General features: G+C 41.7%; 1 protein-coding gene across 2 annotated transcripts in view; it reads right to left on the bottom strand.

Moving 5' to 3' along the window:
* The window catches only part of Tbc1d15 (TBC1 domain family member 15), a 64,195-nt gene extending 51,126 nt beyond the window's left edge, over positions 1–13,069 (bottom strand). For both annotated transcript variants that reach the window (XM_059245130.1, XM_059245131.1), the window contains exon 1: positions 12,965–13,069. In XM_059245130.1, coding sequence (XP_059101113.1) covers positions 12,965–12,994 — 30 coding nt within the window. In that variant the 5' untranslated portion in view covers positions 12,995–13,069. The remainder of the gene's footprint in view (positions 1–12,964) is intronic.
* Between the last annotated feature and the right edge of the window lie 1,273 nt (positions 13,070–14,342).

Genomic DNA, 14,342 nt, shown 5'->3' with positions numbered 1-14,342 from the left:
CTCTACCCAATCCAGAATGATGCCATGGTAATCATCATCATACTACACTTCTTACCAGAATTTCAGACAATCTTACCCATTACTCTAAGACTTGCTGCAGAACCTACAGTTAGTCTAACTGAAATTTAACTATCTGCGCTTTCTCACAGTACCCAACAGAGATAACATCACCCCCTAAACAGCAGGAAGCAATTCTAAGAAAACGACGCCCCTTCTCCCTTAGGTTTCATAATTCTCAGGGTTATGGATGATGGTTATAGGGTTGGGGGTGGAAGGAAATATTAAACTCAGTACTCCCAAAAAAAAAAAAAAAAAAAAAAAAAAGGAAAAGAAGAAATGGAATGGATACGTATAAGACATTATGGTAGATTATTGTGTATACTAGTAAACAAATTTAGTAAAATAGCAGCCTTAAATAATTTGCACTGTAATTTGCACTGTTATGGATTCTTATATGTTGATACAAATGTAAACTATTTTTATATTCCTGTTTAAGATAATTTGTATATTGATACAAATACAAAACTATACTTGGTATAATGTACATATATTTCTACTCTTATTTGAAATGTTTGTATATTGATACAAATGTAAATTTATATCTGTCATACTTTATGTATGTTCTACTTCTGTTTAGGATATTCGGTATATTGATATATATTTAAGATTATTGTCATATTGCATATCCCACTACATACTCCTACCTCTGTTATAAATATTGATATATATTTAAGATTATTGTCATATTGTATATCACACTATACACTCCTACCTCTGTTATAACATCTTGTGTATTGTCACAACTTTGAAGTCATCGTTCTTTACCATACACTTGCTTATAGACTGTCTACCTTGTTTACGTGAAGCCTTAGTCCTTAGGTTATTTCAGTAGATAAGACTTGTAGATTTATAGTCACCTATGCTTGTTATCTCTATAGTTACGTTAGTCAGGTTATACAGATTTACAGATACATAGGTCAGATGGACAGGTAATCTTCAAACACTTCATAGACCTAGAGAATATGGCATTTAAATAACTTAGAATTCTGTTGATGCGAGACACAATTGCTCCTGGCTGCACCAATTTGATCCCGAGAGAATGTTGGGCTTCTAGACATTTCCATTTGGAAGTTTGTCTTCTTGGCACAAAATGGCCTACTGGGCAAAGAACTGCCCTTGCCTCGACAGCTGACAGTACAAATGCAATGCTATCCTTTCTGGACAAGCGGGTCACAAGGAAAGCGACCACTGTACTCTGCCAAGACAGGGTAAGATGGTCTTTCAGAATTCCTGCTTCTGAAAATGGTCTGTCAGATACTTTAGGCCTGTAGCCAATTTGAATGCACCAACAATGCTGAGAAACATTAGGTGATTGTCCAGGCTGCCAGCTGTCTCGGTCTACTCTCGCAAGATTCCCGAAAGTTGCTTGCATCCATCTACCATTTCTCAGGTACCATTATATTCCTTCTCAGGTCTTTGATGGGATTGAAGACTAGCAGTTATAGTTACAACTTAGTAGATAGAACATATTAAGTATTAGATTCAGGTTCTTTAGGGTAGGACATCTTTTGGAATGATCTTTGTAACATGCCATTTATCTATGCTCTATACTTCTCTGGATTTTAATATGTGTTTCTTGCTTGATATTGTTTGCATTGGAAGTAGTTCCATCTTATCTAGGTCATTATCCCTCATTATTCCTGGACAATATTTGATAACCATTCCTTTGTATATAGTCTTGTATTAGGTTAGAACTTTCTTATTTAGACAAAAAGGGGGAGATGTAGTGGGTAGCCATTCCAGCTTTGTTCTGGAAGTTCCAACCCCCATTGAGACTTCGGCAACTGTCACGCCTACAAGGCGGGGCCAAGGGAGGCGCCTGGGGACCCGAGATCCGGATCGGCGAACGCTCTCTTGGTTCCAGGACGCTGGATGGTGGAGGTAGACAGAGGAGAGCTCCAGAGAACACCGCTGGACTGCGATACACCTTCCCCAGACCCCGCGACCTACCTATCCCTTAATTTGTAAGTTACGCCATTAAATAAATCTCCTTTTAACTACGTGGAGTGGCCTAAATAATTTCACCAATAATATTTAATACAAAAAGAGGCATCTGTATTAAATATGTGCACATTTCCTTACTACCCCTAAACAATACAGCACAGCTGCAATTCCATGGTAGAGGTATTATAATAAAGTATAGGAGAAGATAGGCACAGATTACATGCAAATTCTACATGGTGTTTCATATAAGGAACCTGAGTATCCTTAAACCTGGATATCCACAGGGTATCCATTTCCCAACAAATTATAAAAAGCAACTATGTTTGGTACACTGTACAGAATTATTTGCATTCAGGATGCAATTTACTTCACATAAAAAACAAGGTAATAGCAGTTTTAATTGAAAAGTACTTTGTTTTCTAAATATTCTGATCTCACACTCCCACAGTCAACCCCCATCAGTCATAGAAGATACTATTATCTCCATCTCCATTCTATAAACAAACTGAAGGCACAAACTGCTTGGCAACTGTACTTGGGATCACATGCACACCAATGGTAGTAACTTTCAGATATCCTAATGCCTTCCCTCCACCAAACTCAATCACCATTACCTAAAGAAACCACTGGGGCGCTGGAGAGACAGCTTGGCAGTTAAAAGCGCCTGTTGCTCTTGAAAGGATGGTGCTTCATAACAATCTGTAACTCCAGTCCCAGGGAATCTGACATCTTCCATCCTCTGAGGGCACTAAGCACACACATGGTACATACACGCTCCCTCATACTCATAAACTAAGTAAACCTTATGAAAAACTACTAGAAATGTTCCATGTCACTTCCCTAGAGGAAACCAGTCTCTGGAACCACACACAATAGCTCGATTCATCTTGTTTTGTACACTGATAAGCTGAAGTCCAAAAAGTTTCTAATTGTATTTAACTTGAATGTGTGGCTGCTGGAAACCAAACCAAGGTCCTATGTTAAGAACATCAAGTGTTCTTAACTGCTGAACCATCATCACCCCAGCTCCCATCCCAGGAAGTCTGTAACTTTAAACTCCCAGAACCCCTTTTTTAATGTTATGCTTGGAAATTATTTTTATTCAAATAAAGTCAGTGATTCCAGATGCAGAAATGATGCTACTCCAAACTGTAACTCAACTTCTAAATGTGTTTAGATTTATAGTCAAGGCAGCAGCGACTGAGCTATCTGGCCTAATCACTCCATCCGAACTTTTAACATCCTACACAAGCACAGTCCTTTGTACATCATCCTTGGGTTAATCATTCCTTTGACTATTTAGTGTTTCAATGTGCTTTTAAGGGAATGATAATTAATTATTTAGAGCACAGGTTTGTTTATCACTCCAATCTCATAGTACATATGTATATTATATACAAAATTCTACAAATTTTACCTACTTGAGATTAAAAGTGGCCCCTAAAATGACAGAAACAAAATTAAGAGGGAATGATGTTAAAAGTAATATTATAAATGCACTCCATATGCTCAAAATACTATAAAAACTCACTAGGACAACATCATAAATAAACTAAAATCCCAATGAACTTATATCAAAAGGAGTTGTATTCAGAATATAAAAAGAACTCTCAAAACTCAATATCAAGAAAATGAACAAAGTTTAAAATAAAATAACACAAGGATTTTTGTGCAAATAAGCACAAGGGAAAAAAAACAGTCAACACCATTTTGATCACTATAATGCAAACTAAAACCACAAATGAAATACTTCTGTGCGTCTATCAGAACAGCTGTAATTAAAAAGAATGAGTAAGTGTTAGGAAGCCGCGGAGCACCAGGAACTACCTTCCTACCTGGAGGTGTGTAAAATGACACCTCCCCTCTTTGGAGAAGATTGGCAATGCTTTCAAACACTAACAGACAACTACCACATACGGTCCAGTCAGTCATTCTACTCCTAGGTACTTCTCAAGAAAATGAAAGCATACATTTATAAAGACTCCACGTTCCGAGCATATTTATTTGTAACAGACAAAGGAAATAGTCCAAACATTTATAAACTGGTGTAAACAATATACAGTATACAGTGTAATATTACACGGCAATAAAAAGAAATTAAGGACACAAATACTACAAATGAATTTCCACACAACTGTTTTGAACAAAGCAAGCAACACCAAACAAAAATGGACTACATATCACATTGTTTTATTCATATAAAGTCCTAGAAAATGCAACCCTATCAAAAATGGCAAAAAGCAGTTCAGATGTCATCTGTGGGCAGATGAACAAAGTGACAGACTATGATGAATTACTAGTAACTGTGCAGATGGAAAAAATGACACTATCTTGATTAATGTCCAGAGATTCACAGTGTACACCTATCCAAAGTTACTAAACTGCACACCTAAATACACAAAGCCTGGTATTTGTCGACTACACCTCATATATGTGTATGTGTGTATGTAGGTATATATACATAAAATACACACACACACACACACACACACATATAGCACAACAACAGGTTAAAGACTATTGTTTTACACTATAAAAATCAATATAAGGAGCCGGGCGGTGGTGGCTCACGCCTTTAATCTCAGCACTCGGGAGGCAGAGCCAGGCGGATCTCTGTGAGTTCGAGGCCAGCCTGGGCTACCGAGTGAGTTCCAGGAAAAGGCACAAAGCTACACAGAGAAACCCTGTCTCGAAAAAAAAAAAAAAAATCAATATAAAGATACATACACGGCATATGTAGAGACACTTTCAGTGAAGAGGCAAAGGCTACAGAGATAGTTCAATGGTTAAGAGCATTTGTTGCTTACAGAGGACCAGAGTTCAGTTCCCAGGACTGACATAGTGGCTCACAACCATCCTCAACTCTAGCTCCAAAGAATCCGATACCTCTTCCAATTTCATGGCACTAGGCATGCATGTGGTGCATACACACTCATGCAGGTAAAACATTCATGCACATAAATAAAAAATTTAAATCTTTTTAAAAAGATTTTAAAGATCTGATCCACACTCAAAAAATGGGGAGTTTTGTTTTCTTTTTTTTAAATGAAGCTTAAAACCACACCCCCGAGTAACTGGGAACTAGGTCTCCACTGAGAGATCAATAAGGATCAAGGGCATTCAGATTTACCACTTTTAGGGGCTATATGACTGCAAACTCAGTTCAATACACTTATTAAGCATTAGTGCCAGATAAGTGAACAGGAAGATAAACAATGTAAGAAGCATGCCAAAATTTTCTCTAGAATTTGGAGAATTAGTTTTGGGTTTTTGGTTTGGTTGGGGTATGTGTCTGTGTGTCTGTGTCTGTGTGTGTCTGTGCCTGTGTGTCTGTATGTGTGTGTGTGTGTGTGTGTGTGTGTGTACACGTATGTATGTGTGTACTAGTACCTTACAACATGACACACCAGGGCATCTTAAACTGTTTCCTTTTTCAATGCTTTTTCACTCAAAAAATCTTACACAGCTCCAGGTACAAAGGCATCAAACGTGTACTGATAAGAAATCATAAAGAAATTCATTCCAAAAAAACTTTAATATGCACTTAACTTTACCATTTGTTAAAAATGAAAGTAACTTGCATACTAATGAAATAAAGGTGCGTGTTTATTTACATAAAGAGTGCAATCTTCGGCAAATGAAATAGCTCAGCAGGTAAAGGCACTTGACACCAAGCTTGATAACCCAAGTTCATTAACTAAAACCCAGAGAGTAGAAGGAAAGAACTCTCAAATGTCCTCTGACCTCCACCCAAGTGCCACAGCATGCATCCCTTCCAATACATACACATACATACACACACACACACACACACACACAGCTACACAACAAATAAATAAATCTCATAATATGGGCCAATGAGATGGCTTATTGAGTTAAACCACTTGCTGCTAAGCCTGACAATCCAAGTTCAACCCCCAAGACCCACACCGCTGAAGGACAGAAAGAACTCTGAAAATTGTTCTCAGACCTCCACAGGTCTGCCGTGCAAGCTTGCACTCCTACAGAACTTCTAATGGTGCCCTACTAACACTAATAGCAAAGCAAATAAGTCAGATCATTAAAATAACTCTGAAACCAGGAATTGTAGCACACGCCTATAATCCCAGCACTTGGGAGGCTGAGGCAGAAGGATAGAGTTCAAGGTCCTCCTCAGCCATAACAAGTTCAGGGCCAAGCCTGGTTTTCATGAGCTGCTGCTGCTCAAATGATGTTGAGGAGGACAATGGTAATAATAATTAAATAAACAAAAGAGCTGAGGGGCAATAGCAATATTTTGTAACAAATTTGCTGACCTCCATCCAACAACAAAAGTTAAAATTAAAGAGCAAAAATTAGACAACAATGCAGCTACATTCAACTTGGCAGACAGAAATAGATGCACTTTTGCATTTCGGGATTTAAAGCCATGCGCTAACAAAGCTGAAAAGAGAACATGCACAGCACGGTGGTGGGCTTTTGTAGTTTCTATACTGATGTGAAACTGAACTATTTATATTGCCACCAACCACTTTCAAAAACTAAAGATAAATGAAGAGCATTCAACTAAAATACTCATTAGTAAGATTAAGGTAAAATTCTTGCCCTAAATCTCTCCAAATATGGAAACTCAATAGCTACTGCATAACATTCACTTAGTCATGTGAATTTTATAAAGTAATCTACAGAAAACAATCTAAGCTTTTAGTTACAGAAAGTATCCCCAAGGAGAGCCACCATGAGCTCAAACATGTTGCTGGGCTCCACAACATCTAAGCTCCTCACTGCTATCCCCACTTCCATAGCCACATGCATCTTAAACTATTATGTTCTCATAACCTGCTCTTCATATATCGCCAACTACTCTCTCAGGCATCTCAACCAGTCAACCACCCTAAAGCCTTTCCCTATCCTGACCCGATACACTATAATCTGTCAGCCTTTCTGTGACACTGGCCCCTCACCTTATCTGGAGTCATTTGCTCTCATACATTCTTCCAATCTGTCATCTAATTATTCGTGTAAGGTGTGTAATAAGTAGCTCTACAATTCATCTGTACAAACTTTACATCTGATTACATCATAACAATTTCAGTTCCTTTGGACTCCACCCTTCACCTCTATGGTGACATTACACCTCCTGACACAATCTTTCTGCCTGTGCCCACTCTACCTGTTCCCTGAAAATCTCATGTGTTTTTCTATGTGAATACAGTTCCTCAAACATGATTCCCCCTCCTCTCTACAAACAATTTCTGCCAATCCTCCAAAAGAGCACAAGACTGTCAGACTCTTCTTTTTTTCTACCCACTGCCCATTCCACCTCATCTGATTTACAAGAGCCTGATCTTCAGTTTCTGGAGGAAGAAGACATTTTCAGTTATTTCTCCAACTCTAGCTAAGGAACTTAGGAGTTTGAAGTTTATCCTGAAGACAAAGACCACTAGAGTTCTGACAGGGGAATGGCTGTGGTCTGCCTTGCCTTTTCTAAGACAGTATGTTGTCTAAAGGGCCAATAATGAACAGCTGCAATAATCCAAGTGGAGAGATTCGGAACAGCATCAACTAAATCAGTGGGGGTAGAAATAAGGGAAGGTAGATGGCCAGAAAGATATTTAGAAAGTCAAAATAATAGGACTTTGTGATTTAATTTTGGGAGGTGAAGGGAAGAAGAGTCAAAGATACAACTGAGGCATGGAGAGGTTATTTACTGAGGTCCGGCTGGAAATTCTGAGTGAGCCGTTGAGACACAGAAGCGTAGCAATTCTCAATGAAAGGCAGGTCTGTGGCTTCTTACGGACATCAGTATGCGGAACAAAAATGTCAGCCATGAGAGAGAAAAAAACAACTTAGCGGCCTGAGGAGTTACCAAACGACTCAATGAATGGCCTCTCTTAAATTGGCAATTACATATATATTAGAGCACAAAAATGAAAGGCACAAAAAGCAGGCAGGGCAACCAGTTCAATCCCAGAGACTCACATGTGGGCGAGGACCACGCCTTTAAGTTGTGACTCCTGAAAGCTGTTAACTGACCTCCACACACATGCTGTATCATGCCCCATATGCACAATAATAAATATTATTAAAAATTTTATAAACAATACAATCTGAAGTCCAGTGAGAGAAACAATAGTAATCCCAGCACCGGGAGGTGAAAGCAGGCTAGCCTTGGTCTCCATAGTAAGTTCAAGACCAGACTGTACTATGAGATCAGGTCTCAATAAACCAAGGAGACGAAACAAAGCAAAATTCATGTTTAATCACCCTTACATGCAAAGAACCCAGCATAATAACTGGTATCCAAATGTTTGTTAAGCCAAAGAATACCATAAAAAATTTAAAGGGCATATTCTTCTAGAACCCTAGTTAACTACCACAGTATACAATTTCATCTAAGGGAAATAAAGGTCTCCAGGAAAATCTTTGTGGTGCTGGTAGAGTGCCCAGTATACACAAAGCAAAGGATTCTGTCCCAGAACCAAGAAAACCCGGTACGGTGGAGTGGGCCTGTAATCCCAGAATCTGGGATGTGAAGCTGGGGAAATCAAATGTTCAAAGACACCCTCAGCTACCTAGCAAGTTCAAGACCACCTAAGCTACGATAGACCCTGCCTCAAAAAAATAAATAAAGCATTTTTTTTTCCCCACTCAACAAGAGGAAAATCATGCCTGGTACTGAAAACCTAGCCAACTACCCAGGGCTAGTAAAGTCACTGATCTTGAAGAACCTACAAGCACCACTTGACGAAAGCAGCACCATCCCTAACAACAATATGTCAACATCTGTCCTTACACCCACCCTAAGTGCAGTCTTCGCCTCTCATCAAGGAAACTTCCCTCCACAACAGAGACCATTACAGAAAACCGCAACCAACCAAAATACAGAGTCTGGAGCCCAGTCCCAGTGGATACATCTACAAAACACTCCCACACCTATGTCTCACGGATCATTTTTGAAGAAGGTACAGAAAGACTGTAAGAGCTAAGGCCTAGGGAGTTTCCTGTGGGACTGTATTCCTACGAGTGTCAGAAACTACACACTCATTAAGTCTCATCAACATGACTGCCCAAACATGAGCTGAATAAGGACAATAGACATGCTAAGATGCATGGAGGAAAGCTCACCAGGTCTCAACTCTAAACCCAAAACTAAAGCAACTAAGGAACACTGAGAGCAGGAGAAACAGTCTTCTCCAGGAAGAGCACACCAATTGGTTCTCCGATACCAAATGGTCAGCCCTGAGAACGGATACATGATGCCAAAATTCTTTCAAGCTATCTTTCTTCCTTTCTTTCATTCAGCTAATTCAGCTCTGTTCATCTGTAGAAACTGAAGCAGAATGGTTGTCACTACATTTCTTCTTATCTGAACATCCACAGGAGCATGTCACCCTCCCTATTTGGTCCCCTTTCCATAATGTGGTTCTGTAAGTACACAGCAAGGCAGATAAGCTAACTTCTAAGAACTAATCAGGGTTGTCAATCAAACTCAATTCCACTTTCAAAAATTACAAGAAAATGCAATATATTCAAGAATGAACCCATCCACACTGTGGTCAGGTTCTTTTTTTTTTTTTTTGGTCAAGTTGACAAAAGCAGAGTCATTCAAAAGAGAAAACCCTTAATTGAGAAGACTGTCCTGCAGGCAAACCTGTAAGGTATGTTCTTGATTAGTGATTGATGCAGAAGGGCCCAGGCCACTGTTCAGGTGGACCTGGGGTTTATAGGAAAAGCAAACTGAGGCACAAGCAGTGTTCTTCTGTGGTCTCTGCTTCAGTTCCTGCCCGGACTTCCTTTGTGCTGGACTGTGACCTGGGAGTTGTAAGCTAAACTAAGCTCCTTTCCTCCCCAGGTCTCTTTTGGTCATGGTGGTTCGTCACAGCAACAGAAACCTAAGACACACAAACTGACCAACCATCAGAGAACCCAATACATAATATTGGTGCTCCGTATTTACTAAACTATGCACTGGCATGCATTACGGGATGTTTGGGGGGTGGTTCTGCTTTGGATTTCCTTTCACCAAAAGGACACAGGCACACTATGTAATCACACATTACACAGTACAAAAGAGTCACAGGAGACCAAGTGTTGTGGTCTAATCTCCAGAAACCAGTTTGTTTGTTTGGAGGGAGGTCTTTTATTCTATCATAGGTCCCAAATTCTTACAATTGAACAGATTTCTCTCTACTTTGGCTGATAGAAAGCACAGCCAAATAGTAGCTCATTAGAGCTTAACTAAATAACCAACAGCATTTAGTCCCCAACATTATATACTTTCCTCTGTTTCATAACTATATTATTTTCATATTTATGTCCTGCAGAAAATTGTCAGCATGAATAAATAACTATCCAAAACCAATAGTAACCTTAGACTCTTAAAAAAAAAAAAAAAAAACCTGAAAGATGTTCCTTAGCAATCAATAAACAGCAGCTAATGTTTATTGAACACATGCTTGATGCCAAGAACTACTGTACACGTTCTGCAGTATTAACTCATTTAATCCACCAACAGCTCCATAATGGAAGTATATCAATACCACTTTATGAAAGTGGGTAATGGGCATAGGAAAGCTAAATAATTTTCCCAAAGTCATACAACTACAAGCACTTGAACCCAGTTTGATCCTAAGCAATGAGGACTATCTCCTCAACCACTGCCATAGCCTAATGACATTTACTCATCATCAAACCATCTATGACCTTTTGCCCTGCACAGACAGTTCAGGTCTTAAAGGCGACAAGGCTCACAACCAAAGTGACAACACTTGACTTCTAAAACATGGTATTTTTCAATTCCTAAAACAATAAGGATGAAAAAGAGATAACTGAAAATAAAGCCCACCCCCATATCAAAAAATATATACTATGAGTTTTAAAATTCTGCCATATCCAACCAATCAATTTCAAGGAAACTGAGACAAAGAGTAACACTTGCCCAGCATCTACTAAAGTCAGGCCACATTCCAATATACTTAGTCATTAATCCCCAAAACCCTACCGTAAAGTAGGTACTGTGTATTACAGACAAGGAGACAGAAGCAGGGAGATGAATTCGGCTGAAGTCCCTGCTATCTGGTTTATTTCTGACACAAAGTTGGCTCCACTCTCAACTTTTAACCTTTACCTTTCATTCCTACTCTGATAAAAACAGTTAACTGCCTTCATCACCCCCAGGCCCTCAAAGCAAAGGAAATCAGGGTTCTACATAGTTACTCTACATGCTGGATGTCAACACTGAAATTCTCATTTAGAGCTGGCAACCTAGCGTTTGCTCCTTTAACGTGGGGCTTGTCTTGTCCTTTTTAACTATCACACCTGAATCTTTTGTGACTTTGTTATAACATCTACAACTGTAATTCTGAACTAAACAACAGTCAAGGCTGAACACTGGAAGAGACAGGAAAGAGATTAAAAACTGGCCTACTCACGTCTACCACATTCCCTCTGTCTGAACAAAAAGACAGCTAAGTGGGAAAGCATAAGGCACGTGTGTCTTTTTATGGCAAGGTCATCAGTTTGGATTCTTTAACAAAGTAAAGGTTTCTCATCCATTTTGATAAAGCAAAGGACAGTTTTGCATTAAAAAAAAAGAAAAAGAAAAATTCAGCGCATAATGCCTTGAAGTCAGTTTTACAGGCAGCTAGAAGAATGAGGACACCAGAATGATTAAGACAGAACATATCTTACTAAGGGAAGACTCCATACGTTTTGCTGATCAACACAGCCTATGAAAAGGAGAGCTTATTTTGGTATAGGGAGAACAGTTTCAGTGGCCTGATGGGATGTACAACTTAATATTTGAAAGAGCAAGAAGATGTACATATATACATTCTTGTCTGTTCAGCTGTGTGTACTCCTAAGCACTCCAGTACCAGACTCCTCCCTTCCATTCTGCAGATTAAAAAAAGGACAGAGAAGTCTTCATTCTCCAGTTTTCCAAGGTCACAATTCAGATCAACAGCGAAGATATTTGTTATTCCACAGCCCAATCTGCTACTCCACAAACGCGTTGAAATCATTCAAAATTTGTGGTGAAATGCAGCAAATCTGTGGGGCTGGACGAACAGTGAAAGCTATCTGCAACCAGTAAACAGTCCTTAGTGTTCTCTGAGTCATTACCAGTCTGTCACGGACGTTTGCGAAATAACTCTGCACTGGGAAATCACGCCAGGTGCATGTCAAGAAGCAGATAACCCTAGATATGCAAAAAGCCCTCCCTCTGAATGCAAACTGGCAATATATATTTAAAAAAAATAAAATCTCCTCCGCACCTAATGCTAGCTCCTAACCCACCAGGAGGGTGTCACTGACAAGCCTCCGCAAAACAGCACGACAGACACCCCCACAGAAACGCCCCCGGAGACATCTAGGAAATGCAAGTTTTCACAAAAGGCTTTACTAGCTAAGCCTGGGCCGGTGTCAATGGTCCATGCTCCCTCCGTGGAAACACGCCTTGCTGCTTGCTCACAGCCATCAACCAACCGGGTAGTTGGCCAACAGGACCCCAAGCTCCGGGAACACACAGCTGCAGAGCTCCGCAGTCGGCGGCTCCTCGAGACCGGGGACTAGATAGGGGACGCCTTTCCCCGAAAGAAGCTACAGCCAAGCCAGGGTGGCGCCTCAAAGGCTTGGACAAAAAAAAAAAAAAAAAAGGCTTTGGAGTCGGAAGAACTAGAATCACCGGGTGCGGGGAGGAGCGGATTCGGCCGTCCCCGAGAGGGTGCTAGGAAGCAAAGGGCACCGCGCTCCGGGGCAGAGCGGGACAGACGCGCGGAGGCCCGCGCGGCCTGGGAGCAGGAACTGTCCACCCTCGGGCGGGCGGAACAGCTGACACCCCGCCAAGCCCGGCCGCCCGGCCGCCCCTGACGCCGACGCCGCCCGCTTCCCCTCGGCCGCCGACCCCCAGCCGCAGGCCCACCGGCCAGGGCCCTCCCCGCCCCCGGCCCCCCGCACCCAGCCGGTGCCGTTAACTCACCTTCCCGCTCACAACGCCCGCCGCCGCCATGTTCGCCCGCGCGTGCCTGGTGATGACGTAGCAGGGCCTCACGTGTCTCCCGGGCTCACAACAACATCCGGCCGATGGAGGGGGGGGAAATGACATCCGGGCGGGAAAGGGGCGGGGAGGAGCGGGAACGGGCGGGGGCGGGGCGGGGGCGGGGCGGGGGCGGGGGCGGGGGCGGGGGCGGGGCGGGGCGGGAGAGGCCTCCGGACGCATGCGTGGTGAGGACGCTAAGAGGGTGGAGCTCTGGTATCGCACTGCGCATGTCTTTTTTTTTCGCCCCCTCCTTTCCTTTTTTTTTTTTTTTTTTTTTTTTTTTTAATTGAAAGGCTGGTAAATAGAAGCCTAACGATGTTGACGTTTGCTTGAGCGTGACACTTCCACCTCGAGGAACGCCGCATCTTTTTTGGGGGGAGATGGAAGGAGCCCCTTGTTTAGACGCAGGACACCCTGTCCCCCCCCCCCCCCCCCCCCCCCCCGGCTTTCATGCTTTAAACCGGTCACGGTAAAATTGGGATTGGCGTTGATCTCCCGCCCTCCAGCTGGGGCACCCACTTTTCCCCAACATATTTAGAGGTTTCTGAACAGGAGTCGTGTTGCTGCCACTCACGCATGACCTTGGGCGTACCAGTTTTTATGGGAACTGTGGTTACTTACCACGCCCTTCATCGTGCCAGAGTCCAAGGCACGTAGTTTAGAGCTCCTACTCAGCTTAGTGGTTGTGATTTCAATTCCTAAATTCGCCCAAGCTTCAGCATGTTGAGGAGGGATTGTGCGTATAGTGGTTGTAGGGATCTCCCCAAAACAACGTATGGAAACAGAGTGGTAAAAAATATCAAGACCAAATTTTAATTCCTTCTCAGTAATGTGAAATGTCCGATTGTACTCTTGGAGAGCTCTGAGACTTAACCCAGCTCCAGTACAGAATAAAAAGCCCCATTGGGCCCACTGAAGTAATCCTGTGTTCACACCTCAAGAGCAGTTATAGCAGGGGTTCTCAACCTGTGAGTCGCAACCACTTTGGGAGTCAACAACCCTTTCACACGGGCCGCCTAAGACCATCAGAAATACCACATATTTACCTTATAATTCATAACGGTAACAAAGTTACAGTTAGAAAGCAGCAACGAAAATACTATGGTTGGGGGTCAGCACAGCATGCGGAACTATATTAAAGGTTCAGAGCGTCAGGGAGGTTGAGCGCCGCTGAGTTAAAGGCTTTCGAGGCTGCTTGAGGTAAGTGGCAACCAAATGGAACAGCAGGAAACATGATTTGCAGGTTTTTCGAATATCAGGAATCTAATCAGTGCTTAAATGAGAATGCCTGCTTAGCCCTGTTAGGGATTCTGAACAC

The sequence above is a fragment of the Peromyscus eremicus genome, chromosome 18, assembly GCF_949786415.1.
Source record: "Peromyscus eremicus chromosome 18, PerEre_H2_v1, whole genome shotgun sequence".
Taxonomy (NCBI): Eukaryota; Metazoa; Chordata; class Mammalia; order Rodentia; family Cricetidae; genus Peromyscus; species Peromyscus eremicus.
This window is presented reverse-complemented; position numbering and strand designations above follow the sequence as displayed.